Source organism: Aquarana catesbeiana, linkage group LG08 (assembly GCF_042186555.1).
Source record: "Aquarana catesbeiana isolate 2022-GZ linkage group LG08, ASM4218655v1, whole genome shotgun sequence".
Lineage (NCBI taxonomy): Eukaryota > Metazoa > Chordata > Amphibia > Anura > Ranidae > Aquarana > Aquarana catesbeiana.
Genome location: NC_133331.1, coordinates 140,668,196 through 140,688,564, shown reverse-complemented (window position 1 = coordinate 140,688,564; position 20,369 = coordinate 140,668,196). Strand labels below are relative to the sequence as shown.

The window sequence follows — 20,369 nt, the reverse complement described above, 5'->3', positions numbered from 1 at the left end:
GGAGGCGGGGCAGGCCTGTGTCACATGACCTCCCCCTTCACCGCTCGAAGGTCGGGAGCCGAGGTGTCATACCCTGTACATGGGGGGGTGTCACCTCCATCCGCACCTATCCTAATACCACGTACGTTCACCAACAATGGCGACAACCCTTTCACTACAACTTCGCGACCATTTCACCACAGCGTTCGTACGTCACTCGGCGCGCCGTACGTCTGTCACCACATGCGCTCTTGTGTACGGAAAAGGCTGAGCCAATCACAGAGAAGACAGGACGTCCTCTGCGTTGAGCGACTGGAACTTCAGCCAGCGCATGTGCAATGCGGTGACCTCGGCAGACCGGCCAGAACATGGTTTCGGTGACAGAAAGCGGCTGGGCCGGGTGAGTGGGTGACAGTGGAGGGGCGAGGTCAGTGCTCGACTCTGGGACCTGCATGAGGAAGGGAGCCGGGGTAGTGATATTAGTGCATGGGTGACAGTGCAAGAGCCGGGTCATTGTGGTTGTGTCAGTATTGTCATCGGATGTGTACTCCGCTATACATACACCGATATGGAGGAGGGATGGCATCTCTACATTGACAGCTCCGACATGGGGCACACCTGTGCTGGGAGACCTCTGTATTCTCATCTTATATCCCCCTATGTGATCACATCATTCCCCTGTGTCGTCCCCCATTATTCATGACATCATGCCCCATCTTCATACATCATTCCCCCTGTCTTCCCTTATTGATGACATCATGCCTCATCTTCATACATCATTCCCCCTGTCTTCCCTTATTGATAACATCATGCCTCATCTTCATACATCATTCCCCCGTCTCCCCTTATTGATGACATCATGCCTCATCTTCATACATCATTCCCCCTGTCTTCCCTTATTGATGACATCATGCCTCATCTTCATACATCATTCCCCCTGTCTTCCCTTATTGATAACATCATGCCTCATCTTCATACATCATTCCCCCTGTCTTCCCTTATTGATAACATCATGCCCCATCTTCATACATCATTCCCCCGTCTCCCCTTATTGATGACATCATGCCTCATCTTCATACATCATTCCCCCTGTCTTCTCTTATTGATGACATCATGCCTCATCTTCATACATCATTCCCCCTGTCTTCTCTTATTGATGACATCATGCCTCATCTTCATACATCATTCCCCCGTCTCCCCTTATTGATGACATCATGCCTCATCTTCATACATCATTCCCCCTGTCTTCTCTTATTGATAACATCATGCCTCATCTTCATACATCATTCCCCCTGTCTTCCCTTATTGATGACATCATGCCTCATCTTCATACATCATTCCCCCTGTCTTCTCTTATTGATGACATCATGCCTCATCTTCATACATCATTCCCCCTGTCTTCTCTTATTGATGACATCATGCCTCATCTTCATACATCATTCCCCCTGTCTTCTCTTATTGATGACATCATGCCTCATCTTCATACATCATTCCCCCTGTCTTCTCTTATTGATGACATCATGCCTCATCTTCATACATCATTCCCCCTGTCTTCCCTTATTGATAACATCATGCCTCATCTTCATACATCATTCCCCCGTCTCCCCTTATTGATGACATCATGCCTCATCTTCATACATCATTCCCCCTGTCTTCTCTTATTGATGACATCATGCCTCATCTTCATACATCATTCCCTCTGTCTTCTCTTATTGATGACATCATGCCTCATCTTCATACATCATTCCCCCTGTCTTCTCTTATTGATGACATCATGCCTCATCTTCATACATCATTCCCCCTGTCTTCTCTTATTGATAACATCATGCCTCATCTTCATACATCATTCCCCCTGTCTTCCCTTATTGATGACATCATGCCTCATCTTCATACATCATTCCCCCTGTCTTCTCTTATTGATGACATCATGCCTCATCTTCATACATCATTCCCCCTGTCTTCCCTTATTGATGACATCATTCCCCTTGTCTTCCCTTATTGATGACATCATGCCTCATCTTCATACATCATTCTCTCTGTCTTCCCTTATTGATGACATCATGCCCCATCTTCATACATCATTCCCTCTGTCTTCTCTTATTGATGACATCATTCCCCTTGTCATCCCTTATTGATGACATCATGCCCCATCTTCATACATCATTCCCCCTGTCTTCTATTATTGATGACATCGTGCCCCATCTTCATACATCATTCCTTTGTCTTCTTCCCTTATTGATGACATCATTCCCTCTGTCTTATTCCCTTAGTGATGACATCCTTCTCGGTCTTCATACATCATTCCCTCTGTCTTATTCCCTTATTGATGACATCATGCCCCATCTTCATACATCATTCCCTCTGTCTTCTTCCCTTATTGATGACATCATGCCCCATCTTCATACATCATTCCCTCTGTCTTATTCCCTTAGTGATGACATCCTTCTCGGTCTTCATACATGATTTCCTCTGTCTTCTTCCCTTAGAGATGACATCTTGCACACTTGCTTTGCAGGACCAGTTCTTCCCTGTATTGTTCTCTCATTCTTGTTGTAACTGTAAACTGATCCATTATTTCTTAAACAAGAGAACTTCCTGCTTGTGGGAACAAAGACCATTATGAAAACCATAGCAAACCCAAAGCATGTTCTCTATAGCAGTCCATCAGATTCCATTTTTGTTTGCATTCGAAGCATAAGCCTGGTTGTTTGTATGTCGGCTCCAACGTTTCTGCATTAGGGTTGTATGTGTACTACATTCCCCTCATCTCCTTAGGTTGGTGTAATTTGTAGTAGGGAGCCATGTCAGCAGTCAGTTTCTATCCGAGAAGAATACTGAACAGAAACATGGTATTCATTTGTAACTGTCACATTAGGTAACTTTGTTTTTCATGTTTCGTGTTGCAAAATGTAACTTTTATAAAACACATGGACTCCTTTCATGTATACAGAGGTAACAAGCAGCCATTTTTTTCCCCCCTGCTTTGATGACTATCGTCACTGACCCAATCCAAACTTTGTGTTTACATGTAGTCTGTCTGAATGACCAGGGACAAGAGAGGCTTAGGGCCCATTCACAGCGCTGGGTGAGCATTATGCTCAGTATTACATGTACCCACTGGTGGTGTGATTCATTGTTACAGCACATTGTACTGTTTACCTTTTTCTTTTTCTTCTAATGTCACAAAATGACATTTCATTAGACTCCGTGCAATGCACAGCACATTCAAATGCAGTCTGTCCACCGAAGTGCATTAATATGAAATAAATCAATTGGACGGAAAGCAGATTTCCTTGTCTATGCAGTGTGTGTGTGTGTGTGTGTATATATGTATGTGTGTGTGTGTGTGTGTGTGTGTGTGTATGTGTGTATATATATATATATATATATATATATATATATATATATATATATATATATATATATATATATATATATATTACACACACACATTCAACAAAGTGCCATAAAAGAAGGCATGAGAGTAGCTGTAGTGTACAGATCACAGATCTCTAGAACAGAACTGGAAAGAAGAGAGGCATCAGAGATGATGGGGGAGGGTGGAACCAAAGGTATTAAATCAAACGGGGGTGAGGCAAAGATATTAAGCCTGATTTAAAAAGGCAGGGTGAAAACAAGTTAAAAATGCATGGAAATCAATGCAGCTTTTTATTCATTATTACTTTGTTAAAGCAAAACTAAACCACCACCCCAAAAGAAAAATTGTGGCCCCCAGGAGCAGTATACAATAATGTTAGTATGCACAGTATATTATGGCACACTTACCTTGCATATGGTCCTCTCTAGCACTGTGGTGTCAGTGCTTCCTTCTGTTGCTAGGTGCTTCCCTCTTCTTCTCCTGGTGTTCTAGATCTGGGATATGCAATTAGCGGACCTCCAGCTGTTGCACAACTACAAGTCCCATGAGGCATAGCAAGGCTCTGACAGCCACAAGCATGACACCCAGAGGCATGATGGGACTTGTAGTTTTGCAACAGCTGGAGGTCCACCAATTGCATATCCCTGTAAGATGTTGAGTTCTCGGTCTCTTGATTGGCTGGGATGGCATAAATCCCATACATGCACATGACTGTTACTTCACTACAGCACAGTGCAGACTGTACATTGAGCTGCGCATGCGGGGCTCAGTGTGCACAAATGCTGACAGGCAAGGAGAAGCAGTTATGACAGAAGATGCATACAGAGTCTCTTCTGTCATAAAATCCTTTCCTGTCAGCAGGTTTTTAAAATTGGCTTTGCTATTTTGTAAAATGTATTTCATAGTGTATTTTCATTCTGGACCGAAACCAAAAATTCTCGATGCACTTAACCAAAGCCAAAAATGCACAGTTTTAAAATTAAAAAAAAAAAAAAAAATCAATTTTTTATACATAATTGTATTATATTCGATTTTTTTTTTTTTTTAATTGTTTTTGAAGTGCTTTGCACTAAAAAAAGCACAAGAAAAGCTCTAGAAAAATGCATCCCTTTTTAAATTCTTTCTATGTCTTCACACTGGTTCATTGCGCTTCTGTTGCGGTGAAAACACAGCAAGAATGCACCCATTTTGCATTTTTTTGATGCAGTTTTTGAGTGACATGAACTATAAAAATTTGTTTTGGTTGGTACATACTAAAGAACTGTGGGAGCAGGCAGGTAAGAAACCATATGTCTCTTCTGCCTTCCCTCTAGCAAAGTTTGTTTTCAGGTTCAGCATTAAAACCTGTTAATGTGTCCTAAAACTACAGTGGTCCTTTAACAATGTGTATTTACTGCTAACACAACCAGAAGTGAAGCACGTAGTCAGTTGTGTGCGGCGTTGTTTTCTGTTGATTTGCAGTGCAGCTGACTTGATAGTGGATATCCCCAGAAGTTAATATGGTTCTAAAGGATAACTGTTTGCTTGCATTAAGGTAAAAAAAAAAAAAAAACACCCCACTAACTGTTTCCAATCCCTAAACACTTACCTGGCTCTTCTCGCTGATCCACTGCTGTCCTGTCTGAAGCACCACTCTCCTTACTTCATGCTCTCCCAGGAGACAAAGGCAGCAGTGGAAGCCATAGGCTTTTGCTGCTGTCAGTCAAAACCTGTTAGCAGAGAGCAGGGAGTGCGTGTGTCTGTGGATGCGCACAGTTGCCCCTATAGAACAGGGCTTGCAATGGGGGCACCAATGGCAAGGAGTGAAGAGCACCTTCACACATACAGTGGATGTAAGCCCACTCTCATCCTTTCTAAACTACTGCCATAGGGGTTATCTATAAGGATATACACGCCTCCTGCATGTATCTTTACCTGTCAAATATCTCCCCTCTGTCTGTTATGAGACCCGAAAAACTGCAGCTTCTGTTGGTGGGCCTGTTGTCTGGAGCTCGGTGGGTGGAGTCGTGATGTCAGTACATTCCCCGCCCACCTCTACACTCCCCTCTCAACATGCATTTTCTCCTGTGTATTTCTTACACTGAACTTCTGCTATGATCACCAACATCCAGTCAAAACCCAGAAAAGTCACCACATGACTTCAGCATGTCCAATCATGCTGAGGTGTGGAGCAGCCAATCCTGGGAGAGTTGGAGAAGAAAGGAGGAGGGGATCTGAAGTACACAGAATGTCTATCTCTCAGGCTAGTGCATGAGATATGTAAATCGCCTGTCACTCACAGCAAGGGGGGAAGAACTGACTCCTATTTCTCTGTGTGTCAGTTTTTATCTTACTGAAAAAAGATAAGAGGACTGCTCAGGGCTGAATTAACTCTTTGTGGCAAGACTGGGCACAGATGACATGAAATCCTATACTGTACAAGGTGCAAGCCTTAATTGAAACATTTTTTTTTCGAGTTTACATCCACTTTAAGATAACCATCTTGTTTGTGGGTAGTAAACCACATAAAAAAAGCTCTAAAATCACTGGGATTGTAGTAGTCATGGTCCATCTCTTGTATCCAAATCCTCCTGAGCTACAGACCTGTCTGAAAGAAGCATGCAGTGACTGAGGTCATAGTGAAGTCAGACACACCGTTCTGCATTCTTGTTTTGGGCTATTGATTACAGTGGTGGTAAACCCTTACATATACCCAGTGAAGTGACTGGTCTCAGGTGATACACAAAGATGAAATTAAATCATCCTACATAAGTTGTACCTGTTTGTCTGCAGTCTTTTTTTTTTTCCTCTACATCTATTCAAAGTCAATAATTTTATGAAGCTTGTCTGAGCTTTCAGAAAATGGGGCAGAGAGCTAAAGTTATACTTAGCAGATCTCAGTGAGGAGAGCTGATTGAAGGGAAGGGACACCCCCCTCTCCACACAACACACAGGAACAGAGCTGAGGCTGTCAATCTGCTGGAGATCCCTCCCCGTCACCATCTTTCTCTTGGTGTCAGGAAAACTTGTCATAAGTGATTTATGTGGATAGCAGAGGAACAAAGCAGATAGAAATGATACTTAATGCTCTTAATTGAGACGAGTACAAACTATAGAGGGATATGCTTAGTTCATATTTCATGTCTGATGTTTACAACCACTTTAATAACATTGATGTCAAAGAATGAGCAGGACAGCTAAGCAGTGGCAACCACATATTTTCTTCAGATAGGTTAAAAAAAGAAAGGAAAAAAAACTTGGTCTGCTTGCTGATATCTCCTCCTTATGATTAGCCAGAAGGTGTTCTCTCAATTCATAATATGAACTCAAATGTACTGGTGACCTGTTAATGTTTATGCCTTGAGCTCTACCTAAAGGTTGGATCCCACTGCAGGTCTGGTGGTCTTATGACATCTTTGTCCATCTTTATTTTTAGCATTATCAAGTGTTTGGATCGGTTTTATTGTCCCTTTGGCTTTGATACTTTGTCACTGACTTGGAACCAGTTTGCAGATCAGAAAAGTCAGGAAGCCATATCTGCACCTTGTTCTGGTTTAACTCCAAGTATTTGTCATAAGGTCAGCATGGCAGGTCAGCCAAGAAACTAACCTTCAAAATGAGAATTTGGCAATGCCACTCTGTGGGTCTCCTAGGAAAGGTTTCCTTTGCATTTTAGTAACAAGTGAATTATTTCAGATTCAGGTGTACTGTGCTGTCATTATAAAGCTTCCACCGGTCATCCTAGTAGTAGTGTTTTTTTTTTTTTGTTTGTTTTTTTAAATATTTGTAGCAAAATCGTTTTGTGATAATACTGTAGCTACTTGGTCCCTGGAACAGGTCAGCAATGACTTTATGACTTTGGTTGTAGGAGATAATGAACAAACCTATAATCAACCATTTGTGACATTGGCCACTTTAGCCAACATGTTTGTGGTAACAGAGCACCAAGTGTCACTTGGGCCTCATTTACACAAATGGGTGAGGGGTGGTAAAAATGGTCTGGTAAACTGCGGTTTTACTGACCTCCGAGCAGCAAGTTAACATGCCCAGCATTATACAAGCTGTTGCAGGTGGTACTACCACCATCCGTGACGTGTGAGGCTGCGCTGTAACCACAAGAAAATGCTTGGCTCCCGGTTTCGGCTTTGTATCCCCATTTGGAAACCTTCCTTTGGCTAAAAAAAAAAAACAGCAATTCAGGAGGCTGCAGTATTGCCTCCTGAATATCTGTCTAGTAAGCTGCTACTTCACACCATGGGTCACTTTTCACAGGGAGGAGAGCGTTCCGCCCATTCTAATGGGTCTTTATGGAATAGAAAGAACTCTAGACAAACAATAACACTCAACTAAAATTTCCCTTAAATGCAAAAAAAAAAGCTTGTAGAAGAGCCAGATGGTAACTTGTGAAGATCTTATTGGTTGTTTCACTTGAGCTCCTTTTGGACAAAGTCAGCCTTTCCCTGTGCGAGGGGACCATTGCTGTTTATGTGTAAGCAGTGGTCTCTCTGCCACGCTCTGATGCACCCCTGTCAAGTCGGACCAATAACTCAGCATTCGGCAAAGTTTTTGATCTTTTGTGATTGGAGAGCTTTAGCTCTGACTTAGAAGGAGGCATGTCAGACCAGTGCTTACACACTGATAGCAGAGGTCCTCTCTCAGCTGAATGTTGTACAAATAACAAAGGGACATCTGCTGCCCATAGAGGAAAAAGTATCTTATCAGTGTTGGAAGACTGTGGTCTACCCTATCACAAGAGGTAGCAATGATTAATGATCTAATAATCAATGATCTAATAAAAGAAAAAAAAAAAAAAGTTTTAATTTGTTACAGCTGATTTCACCCAACGCAATGCTACTTCAAATCAAGTACTTGAATGCTTTTTTTTTAGTGGACTGCTGTAGCTTGTATGATATCTAACAAGATTTCTGGTACTATAATGTATTGTAGAACAATATCTGCTCTTTGTGTAGGTCTGCCTTTGATATTGATGGGTTTTTTGCTTTTCATCAGCTCAAAGTTTATGGGGTTCTGTTTGTTTCCTGCAGGCTACAGTCATAGAATTCTGACGCTTTCCCCCTACAATGGCTCAGTTTGGAGGACAGAAGACGCCCCCTCCATGGGCCACCCAGTTTACAGCGGCTGCTGTGTCACAGCCAGGTAAAGGAATGCTCCGATTTTGATTTTTCTCCATAGGTGCATACTTAAACCTGGCTCTCACTTATTTTCTGGACATGACCAGAGTGTGATTTACCTGCTTTAAGCATATGTCAGCAAGTAGAACATTTCTGTACAACTTCTTTTGATATTGTTGGCGATGAAGGTTTAAAGCAGTAGTAAACCGCATTAAAAAAAAAAAAAAAACGGTCCCCGGCAGTTTAATTCATAATGTGCTAGTATGCATCGCATACAGTGCTGTCACCACTGAAGGCGATTCCATCTTCACCCGGTCTTTCCAGGTTCGCAGGCTTCGGCTATCTCATTGGCCGAGCCGGCGATGACAATTTTGATGATGACTCTGTTTACAGCACGGCTCTGAAGGTACAACACAGGCATGCCATTCCTTCAGAGCACATGCGCCGGTGATCTCACCGGCTGCATCTAAAGTAAATATCTCCTAAACGGTGCACATTTAGGAGATATTTACAGTACCTATAGGTAAGCCTTATTATAGGCTTACCTATAGGCAAAAATCATAAATGGGAGTTTACTCCCACTTTTAATACATTTTGGTTTATGATGTTTGTGGTTAAACTTTTAAATATGTCTGAAAGTTGGAGTTGGGCTTTAAAGCTGGATACACACTATACAATTTTCTTTAGGATTTTTCCTCTAGATTTACCAAAACCATATAATAGGAGGTCAAACCTATGCATTAAGGTAAAAAAACTTCTGACACTGACCGGCCCCCAGCTGCCTCCCCCCCCCCCCCCCCTCGTTTTACTCACCTGAGCTCCTCGTTCCCTCAGCGGAGACACGCTCTTCCTCTCTGCCCGGGGTTCTCGGCTCTTGATTGGATAGATCAATAGCAGCGCAGCCATTGGCTCCCGTTGCTGTCAATCAAATCCAATGATGCAGGCGCCAGGGAGCAGGGCTGAGTCCGGCCTTCATTCTGTGTCTATAGACGCAAATGCTGGACTCGGGAACGCGCCCGCAAGGTAACCCCCAGGGAGAGCGCTCCTCCCAGGGGGTTTACCGATGCAAGGAGGAGCCACGAGCGCCACTGGGGGACCCCAGAAGAGGAGCTTCGGGGCTACACTGTGCAAAACGAACTGTATAGTGGAGGTAAGTATGATATGTTTGTTATTTAACCACTTGCCGCCCGCCATATAGCAATATGACATTGGCAAAGTGGTTGTGATATCCTGACCGGAGGTCATATGGCGTTCTCAGGATATCAAGCCGCTGGTACGCAGGGGGCACGCATCGCGGCGATCGTTGTTGCGGTATGTCAGTCTGATACACCGCAACTCCGATCTAGGTAAAGAGTCTCTGACAGAGACTCTTTATCACGTGATCAGCTGTGTCAAATCATGTGTGATCATGATGTAAACAGGAAGAGACGTTGATCGGCCTTTCCTCACTCGCGTCTGGCAGACGCGAGTAGAGGAGAGCCGATTGGCTGCTCTCCTGACGGGGGGTCTGTGCTGATTGTTTATCCGCCCAGGACCACCAGGATGCCGCCGGGACCACCAGGGATAGCCACCACACTGGACCACTAGGTATGCCACTCTAGACCACCAGGCAAATAACAATCAGTGCCCAGGCAGCTGCCAATTGGTGCCAGTGAAAAATGCCTACCAGTGCCCATCAATGCCTATCAGTGGCCAGCAGTGCCGTCTATCAGTGCCACCCATAAGTACCTATCAGTGCCATCTCATTGGTGCCGCCTTATCAGTGCAGCTTGTCAGTGCCCATCAGTGAAGGAGAAAACATACTTATTTACAAAATTTTATAACAAAAACAAAGAAACTTAAAAAAAAAAAAATTGTTCTTTTTTTTTTTTTTTCGCGTAGCAAAAAAATAAAAAACGCAGAGGTGATCAAATACCATCAAAAGAAAGCTCTATTTGTGGGAACAAAATGATAAATTAGTTTGGGTACAATGCAGCATGGCTATGCAATTGTCTTTTAAAAAGTGACAGCACTGAAAGCTGAAAATTGGCCTGGGCAGGAAGGTGCAAAAGTGCCCTGTATTGAAGTGGTTAAAAAAACAAAACGAAGGTTTAGTGTCACTTTTTAAGAGTTTCAATTTGTATTCACGCAGGCCCTTGCACTACATGGTTTAGGTAAATCTAAAGGAAATCAGACAACAAAAGTTGTATATTGTGTGCATGGGGTACAGTTGGGAGTATTCTCATTAAAGTACAACTAAAGGCAAAACTTTTGGACAGAATGGAGAGGGATTAGAACACCTGTCAGCTTTCATTGCTATTTTTCCCCCTTTTAGGGAGATTTAGCCTCTCTATTTGTCCTGTTTACCATTATTGTTGAAAGTGAAAGTAAAAGTAAAAGAAAATTCCAAATTTTGGGTTGTCCCGAGAAAAGAAATAAAAGGAAAATCTTCCAATGGGGACATTAGTTCTGGTGGTGACCTGGGGGTCCCCAAGGGATTCCCTTAATTTGCAGGGATTTCCTATCACTTCCTGTTTTTGGCTATGGGAAAAAAAATAGAAAAAAAAATCTCCCTATAGTTCCACTTTTAAAGTGGAATTCCAGGCAAAAATTAGAATCTGCAGAAGATTTCTATGATTAGTGACATTACATTTTGTATTGTCCACTATTTCCTATTACAAATGGCTGATTAGAAAAAATGAAATTGAATCCAATCAAGCCATTCAAGAGCCCTCCTCTCTCGGACAGACAACAGCTGGTTTGTGCACCTGAGAGCGGCTGCTTACTGACTTTTCTTTGTACGGATGTCAGTCCCAGCCAGCAGCCAGCTCCGTTTCCACCCTTGTGACATATGCATGTCACATGCTCCTCTACTGTTGTCAGTCCCTGTTCTCCCTAGCCAGTCAGCTCTGCCCTGCGTCACTCATTTCTGCCTTATTGTAACATTGCACATCACATGCCTAGAAGAGAATGTACACGCCCACCAGTTGCTCTATGGGTATCAATGCAGGGGCACTGCAGTCACGTGATGAACTATATTACCAGTTAAAAAAATTAGGAAAACAGCGATTTTTAGCTTTTTGGGGAGTATCCTAATGGTTAATGATTTGTTAGGATTGCGGTGGGCTTTTCAAGGTTGTAAGATTTTACATCCACTTTAATAACCTAAAAGGTAGAACTAAGGGCAAAACTTATTTCATTTTGGATAGATTAGAGAGGGTTATAACCCCTATCTGTTGTGGTGTTAGTTTTTTTTGCCATCCGTGTCCTATGGGGTATGTGGGATAGGGTCCTTAGCTTGTAAGTTCTTTGAGGGCCGGGACTGATGTGAATGTATAATATATGTAAAGTGTAAATTGATGGTACTATAAAAATACTTGTAATCAAATATTTATTATTTATTTATTTTAAGGCTTTTTTTATATACCTAATGCAAGAATACCATCTGCAGTTGTGCAGTGCTTACATTGAGCTGACTCCATAGGGATTGGGGGAGGGGAGAATTCATGTGGAAATGGCCGATTGTTATTAATGGCTGCTCGTCCCTGCTTCTGTATAGACAGCCTTTGATGTAAATACTGCATTGTCTCAGTGTTCCATTTTCTATTTGCCTTTTATAAAGGTCATAATTTGGAGTTTGCATGGCTAAAAATGTAGGTAAGACACTGAAGATCGATTCAAAGTGAACAGGCACCACAATGTAGGTGAATGCACACATAGCTGTGAGTCGTTCTTCGTTCATTTTACTGCTTCATGCTCGCTCCTTATTTTGTTAATAAGAGCTATACTTCAGCTTAGGGCAGGCTTTGGATTAATTCTTGTGGTTAGCCAAGCATATTCGAGATCACTGTAATACTTCTATTCATATCATAGAGTGGTCTGTGAAGACCTTTTTTTAAAGTGATGAGTGGTGAGAGGTTAATATCAGGGTAATATTCCCTTAGCTGGTATCCTAGATGACAAAACCCATTCCTGACATGGAGATCATGTTTATTAACTGAACAGGCATTGATGTCACTGTTGCTATGGGTTGTGTTTTCTGGCGAAGAACCTTTTAGCTGTATGTGATTTACCCCGGTTATTTTTATCAGAGCTCCTTATGGTAACTATTTGGCACAATGAAAGAAATAGAACATCTGTGAGTGGTAACAGATTTCTAGATGGTGTTAAATGCAAGCTGAAAGACATGATGTGTCAGACCCCTTTCAGGAGGTGTTACAAGAGATCTAAAGTCACGCTATAAAAACGTTCCTATTATAATGTTAACATGCTAGGTATATTGTACATAAAAATAATTCCTTACACCAGAGAGTGGTTTGTTCTCAAGCTATGTTTCAATGTTCACTCATTTTGGCCTTGTTCACAATGGCAAATGGCTCTTTACTGCATCTGAGCACCACAAACCTAAAATGCTATTTAATTCATTTTTAATATTCAAAGCAAACTTCCCCATCCATCCATGTCTTCATGCTTTATTTTGTTGACAAATCACTTTGAAAAACAACCCCCTAGCATCTCTGGTTGTGGCCATGTTGAATAAGGGCAAATCATTCATGTAGCATTTACTTCCTGAAATCTATCTGCCCTTAGCTCAGGCACGCATGCAGGGGAGTGTACTTAGCTGAGAAAAACCCTTCTCATCTTCTCCTCCTCCTCCATGAAGACTCCTGGAATGTATTACATCATTTGCCCAAGCAAGAAATCAGGAAGTAACTGAAGAAATGTAAAAAAAGAAAAAAAAGTTGTATGCATGAGGTTAAAAAACCTTCTGTGTGCAGTGCCCCCCCAATCCTTACCTGAGCTCCCTCCAGTCCAGCGATTTTCATGATAGCCTTGGCTGTCCCAGCACTCTCCCTCCTCATTGGCTGAGACAGCAGCGGGACACCATTGGCTCCCACTGCTATTAATCACAGCCTGTGAGCCAATGAGGAGAGAGCGGGGGGGGGGGAAGCTCTTAAGGATGCATAGAGCAGCAGCTCGGGGCAGTGGTGCCCCAAGGGCAAGCAGCTTTTTTTCTGGGGGCACTGCTTGAGGGGGCGGAGCCTGGTGTGGCGGCGGGGGACCTGAAAAGAAGAGGATCGAAGCTGCTCTGTGCAAAACCATTGCACAGTGCAGGTACTGTAAATTTAACATGTTTGTTATTTTAAAAAAATTAAGCTTTAATACTACCTTTTTAAAAGAAAAGTTATGGGCATTTACTCACATAGGTGGATGCAGTATAGATCCAAAGCTGCATCTGTCCCAGCTGCAGTGAGTACTGAGTGATCAAACACCACTGATTGCTCAGTTCTCCACTGTCAGTCACCAACTCTCTGTGCTGCCCCCCCCCCAGTGCTCACTGGAACACCCGGAGGTGGAGGAGGCTGGCTCAGGCTCAGATCTCTGAGAGACTGAGTCGGGTGCCACTCTGGGCATTTGGTTGGATCCTGACCATATGGTCGGGATTTTTCCTGAGCCTAGACCAGCTAAGTGATGTCAGTAAACAGCGGACTTTAGCCTGCTGTCGGCTGAAAACTGATCACAGAAGTGTAGAACAAACTGCACTCCTGTGACCTACAGGAGAAGTACAGCCAAAAGAGTTTTGGTTACTACTCCTTTTTAATATACTGAACCAGATTGAGTTCTTTTGCATAGTGCTACGTAAAGCAAACATCAGCAGTGAAGACCACTAGAAGCACAATGGCTATAATGGCACTTTGTAACCTGAACTATGGGAAATTTCACATATGTTTCCAATAAACTGTTCTAGCTACTGACATAATGACCTTGCTGGTTGTATTTGCAGAGATTCACCTTTATTCTATGAATCTTTGTAATAGATGCATATGACTGCAAAATGCAGCAATTCTAGAAGACGCTTTTGTCAGAACAAATGAAGCTAGAATGTAAAGCTGGAAGTCAGCACTGCATAATTAAAGGCTGACAGAGCGCTCACACAAGGAGCTGACAAGAGACCAGATGGTTGCTGTTGCCTGACTAACGACAGCGGTCTTGTGTGCTAATTTGGAAATTGTCAATATGACTCACTGTCAACACAGGCATCTTAATGGGCCCTCTGGCAATAAAGATTTCAGGATATCCTCTCGTGGACATAGTTATGGTTGATGCCATCTGTTATTATTGTAGGCATTTCTTTAAATCCTGCACTGTAATTTCTTTGATATCTAGTGGTATTTTTCTTCTTGTGTTTATATATTGGTGCTCTAATTTATTACCATTACCCCACTTTCTGTTTTATAGCAGCCAATCAATAATGAGGAATTAATGCATTCTGTTTAAAAATGAATGGTCCTTTGGAAGGGAAGAATGTTTTGACAGTTTCCTGGAGACAATACAGCTTTAAAAACATGTAATATATATTGATCCATTGTTATCATTGATATTCATATATAGATTGGGCCTTGGAAGGGCAGCCAAAAAAAAAAAAAGTGCTATTTTAGATCCCAGTAGTGTGCAGGGGCTGAGTCAGCTTCTGGCTTCTATACATCCTGAATACTCACAACTTGATATCACCCTGCCATAAATTGTTTTTTAATAGTCACAGCAGATGTGAAGACCCAGGAACTCCGGAGCAGAGATCTGTTCAATGGGGTGATAAGGTCAGGGATTTAATTTAGAGTTCTCACTTAATATGATGCCTACATGTAAATCTGTTTTTAACTTTTTGGCTGTTGAACCCAATTGAAGCTGCTTTTGTTGTCTTGTAACTATATTGCCATGGTGTTGAAGCTTGTGTTCGTAACCCAGGTGACTCCTGTTGTTGTTTACCCTTGCCCTGTGTGGGGGGGTTGTGCTAATGCTATTGTTTGTATAAAAGGCCTTGGAAAGATTAAAGAGCAGCAGTCCATTATGCTCAAGAACTGATACACGGATTTCTGACTCTGTGTCTTAATTCCTATATGAAGCAATAATTTGGCAAAGCAATATAAACTATAAGCAACTTATTTAACAGTTGCATCTAACATTTTGGCGCCCGGACGAGGAACTCACCGATGATACTACAAGAGGTGGATGAGCTACGCTGACAGAACAAAAGAAATAGGCATTCCGGGAATCACAGATCAAAAAAAACCTGCGCAGGTAAGAAAAAGCTTTATTTTTCTTATATTCTGTGCTCCCCTGATTTGTGCCTATCCGTTCTGTCAGTTACGGTTCTCCTGGTTTTAAAACACCAGCCTCTGTAGTGGTGAGTCTAGAATTACTGCATATTTTAGTTTATATTGCTGGAATTATTTGTTTGTTTTGTTATCTGTGTTTGTCTTGTCTGTCTTGTTGAGAAAGTGAATGAGCCTTGTCAAGGATGGTATGAGTTAGAAGGGGATTGCCAAACTAAGCAACAGAATGCGCCTTACCTCACACGATTGGGAACCTGAGGGCTTGTGAGCTTGGGGGTCTGACGCTTATGCTTAACCTCACATCTAACTCATAAACCATAGACGAGTTGAGAGTATAAGCCCTGTCTGCTCCATAAAGCAGGGATAAGAGTGTATGAGAGGGATTCCCAGATACGAGGGGGGGAATAAGGTCTCAACAAAGTCCCGAGATCTAGTCGGATACCTGGCCACTTAAAGGAATGCTTGTATATGTTGTAGCCGCATTTTTGTATATGTTGTAGCCGCATTCTGGTTTGTTATTGGGCTAGCATATAAAGTAATTATTTATTTTTGGGCTAGCATATAAAGTAATTCGGTTTCAGAAATCTCATTCCGGAGAGGTTTCTAGAATTCTAGCACCCTAGGAGGAAGGCAACGAGGAACTAGTGTAACTTAGCTGGTTTGCTATTGGGCTAGCATATAAAGTAATTATTCATTCTTGTATATGTTGTAGCCGCATTATATTGTACACTAAGTGTCCCACACGCTACCTAGGCAGGACTGTTAGAATGGGCCAGAGGAACACAAAACCCCGTCAGGGAATTGTAGCACATTACACAGTGCCACAGATAATTAAAAACATCTGTGGAGAAGATGAAGCACGGGACTTAAAGGATGTCCTTCGTAAATTTAAGGTGAAAGGAGCAGCGGGTTTAGACCCGGATGTATGGAGTGAAATAGTGAGAGAAAAAAAAAAAAAAAAAAAAGTGAAATAAAAAGGGACAGACAAGGAGAGGTGTTAGAGAAGCAATGGATGAGTCAGGTTCAATGCTTAATTAAGGTTTCAAATAGAGCGAAAGAAGAGGGGTGGAAGTATAATCCAGATTGTGATGGTTGGGATATGAAAGATAGAAGAACAAAAAATGTCGAGGCTCCCAGCTCAGCATCCCACCCCCATACACTGACGTAGAACGCAAACCACACAAGATATATCCGGTACTTGAGGGGAGAGGATGGGTTTGTCAGGATTGTGGAGCACAAAACCCAGAATGGGCAGTAGAATGTGTGCATTGTGGGGCACAAGAATTTCATTCAGAAACTGTAGCTCCCGTACGCACTGATACATGCATTATAGTAAAGCCAGCTGTTTTTTTGTAGATTTGTGACACAGTTAATGAATACACATGAAGCGACCTGGCAGGATGGGGAGGATCTATGCAGACACAAAATGACTCTGACCCTGTTTAACCAGTTTATGACAGAAATAGGTCCACACAGACCTGCAGGACAAGTTGATGGGGAGGGCAACCTGGAGGCAGGACATGTCAGACATATAGACTCAAGGGGCCCTTTTATTGCTAGATTAGAAGCTTTTTGTCAGGCAAAACAACAGGAGAGGGGGTCCATATCACCCATGAAGCAAATGCCAGGACAGACTGTATCGGAATTTTACTTATCTATGGAAAGTATGATGGCAGATGAGGGATTGGACTTGGCCCTGCCAGTCACAATCCGAGCCTTCAATGGACAATTTATGGAGGGATTAATTCCACAGATAAGTGAGAGACTGAAAGCCTGCACACCAGAGTGGAGGGCAACTAGAGATAGAGGGACGTTGTTACAAAAAGCGCAAGGCATAGAGGCGGACTTAGCAGAAACCAAAGGGAGGAAATCTCATGCTATCAACGCACTCGGGGGTCCCCAAGAGCAAGGTAGAGGTTCCTTTCGCAAACCCCTTACCTGTCACTACTGTAACAAGATTGGTCACATCAGACGCAACTGTAAGAAAAGAATAAGGGATGAAGGAGAGGAAGGTGTTGATTCTCCAGTTAATCAGAGAAGGAACCAGCCCAGGGACAACAAAAATAGTCATATCAGGCAGCAGGGAGATGGTCCACGAGCATGACTCACCCCGGTTTTAGAAAAATCCAAAACAACAATGCTTAAGACAAATATAACGGTTGGTAATAAGAAAATCTCTTGTTTAGTCGATACAGGAGCTTCACGCTCGTTACTTTCTGACTCTGAACTACTCCCTGGCCAAAAATCACCTGACACTTTACTAATAACTGGATATGATGGCATTTTAGCCGACGCCCCGCTTACAAAACCTCTGAAAGTTAAAGTAGGAAACCACATGTTCCTTTCACGCTTTCTGGTATCCAGAGGAGCCCCCACTAATTTGTTAGGAGCTGACATTTTGCAGAAAATAGGAGCTAACATTACCTATCACCCAGATGGCACTGTCACCTTAGCTATAGGGGATAATCAAGAACACATGGAAATGTGTAACCTGATACAATACCTAGAGGAGGAATCGGAATTGTCCGGTACACCTCCTTCAGACTTAGATCAGATTTTGTCGTCCCTTCCAGGAGAACTATGGGAAAAACATCCAGCTGATGTTGGACTTTTGCCCATACCTCCGGTTACCCTACAGCTGATTCCAGGAGCAGTGCTTCCCCAACAAAAGCAGTATCCACTTAGTGCACCCCAAGAGACGGCCATAGAAATGCAGGTCCAATCCTTCTTAAAAAGTGGAGTTCTAAAAGAGGTAAAATCACCGGCAAACACTCCCTTGTACCCGGTTAAAAAGAAATCAGTAGCCGGTAGTCCGGTTAAGTATAGAATGGTCCAAGACCTTAGAGCGGTCAACAAAATACTAGCCCCGATGACACCTTTAGTACCCAATCCACATACATTACTGTCACAAATACCATCAACCAGTATGTACTTTACGGTTATAGATTTAGCGAATGCTTTCTTTTCCGTCCCGCTTGCTGAAGAATGCCAACTTTGGTTCGCATTTTCAATAAAAAATCGGCAACTAACCTGGACACGCCTACCTCAGGGTATGGCGCATTCACCTACCTTGTATTCGCAAGCATTGCAAACGGTGTTGGGAGAATGGGTACCACCAGATTCCTGTGTATTGTTACAATATGTGGATGATTTATTGTTATGCTGCCCTGACAAAGAAACTTGTTTGGCCACCACCCTTGATTTGTTGCGATTTTTGGCAGAAAAAGGTTGCAAGGTTAATAAGAAAAAGTTACAAGTGTGTCAGGAAAAAGTTATCTTTTTGGGACATTGTATATCACAGGGTACGAGACATCTCACTGAGGAGAGGGTTCAAGTGATAAAGGGAATGTTACCCCCACGGAATTTCAAACAATTGCGTATGTTTTTAGGTATCGTGTCATATTGTAGACAGTGGATACCACATGCTAGCGCTTTGATGCAGCCATTATACGATTGTTTGAAAATTGTACCGTATATGCTTACAGAAATAGCTTATGAGTCGTTTATCACTTTGAAAAAGTTGTTGATTTCTGCCCCGGCTATTGGTATACCAGATTACACCAAGATATTTATTCTGTACATTGCTGAGATCACTGGACACGCCACAGGTGTTCTGACACAGGCACATGTAAAACAAAGACCAATCGCTTACTTTTCAGCAGCATTAGATCCAGTATCTAGAGGTTCACCGTCTTGTGTACGGGCGGTAGCTGCAGTGTCAATTATCATAGATAAGTCATCAGAGATTGTTCTAGACAATCCAGTCGTAGTGCATACCACACATGACATACATGCAATCTTGTCTCAGGTACAGCCCAAACACATTTCAATGGCTAGGCAATTAAGGTTACAGTGTACTTTACTCTTACCTCCAAATGTCACTTTTCAGCGCTGTACAACTTTAAATTTGGCCACCTTTTTGCCTCTTCAGTCACCAGATTTGGCAAGGGGGAATAATAGTACTAATAGTACTAGTGAGAAAGGAAATGAGGTACCTAAACACTCTTTTGTTTAAGGAAGTAAATGAGCACGATTGTTTTCAGCTCATGGAACAGGAGACAATGGGATTCCCACATGTTACAGATACACCAATTTTAAACGCTGAGCACACTTTGTACATAGATGGCAGTAGGTTTGCTGATGACAAGGGTAAATATCACACAGGGTATGCCGTAGTGACTGATACACAGGTGATTTAAGCATAGCCCTTACCAGCCCACATGTCAGCACAAGAAGCAGAATTAAAAGCTTTAGAACAAGCCTTAGAATACTTAAAAGGGCGAGAAGGGAATATTTACACTGACTCCGCTTACGCCTATGGTGTAGCGCATGATTATGGCCACATATGGAGGGCTAGAGGTTATCTGACAGCAGCAGGTACACCTGTAAAACATGGAGAAGGGATTAAGAGAGTCCTGAACAATCTTCAAAAGGTTAAACGAGTAGCCATTATGAAGATAGCGGCACACACGAGCGCAAAAACAATTGAGGCAAAAGGAAATGCATTTGCAGATTTGACTGCAAAACAGGCAGCTCTAGGGGAAGGAAGCACTGAGACCTTAGCAGCGGTAGAGGTGAGTATCCCAGAACCAACATGGCAGCAGCTGAGTAAATTACAGGAGCAAGCAGGGGAGAGCGAGAAAGATAAGTGGGTCAGAATGGGAGCAGCACCAGACCTTGACAATGTATGGAGGGAAGGGGGCAAAATATGCCTGCCTGCCTCTCTGTACCCAGCAATGGCAGCGGCAGTTCACCTACCCACACATGTCAGTTCCAATTCCATGTATAGGATTGTGAACCAAGGAT

The 20,369-nt window shown here is 42.6% G+C and overlaps 1 protein-coding gene across 5 annotated transcripts in view; it reads left to right on the top strand.

Annotated features, from left to right (window-relative positions):
• Positions 1 to 233: 233 nt before the first annotated feature.
• CCAR1 (cell division cycle and apoptosis regulator 1) overlaps positions 234 to 20,369 on the top strand; it is a 108,896-nt gene continuing 88,760 nt past the window's right edge. For 4 of the 5 annotated variants that reach the window (XM_073596478.1, XM_073596480.1, XM_073596479.1 and 1 more), the window contains exons 1-2: positions 234 to 379; positions 8,383 to 8,494. In XM_073596478.1, coding sequence (XP_073452579.1) covers positions 8,419 to 8,494 — 76 coding nt within the window. In that variant the 5' untranslated portion in view covers positions 234 to 379; positions 8,383 to 8,418. Of the gene's footprint in view, positions 407 to 8,382; positions 8,495 to 20,369 lie in introns of all 5 variants that reach the window. The other variant, XM_073596477.1, reaches the window with a different exon arrangement.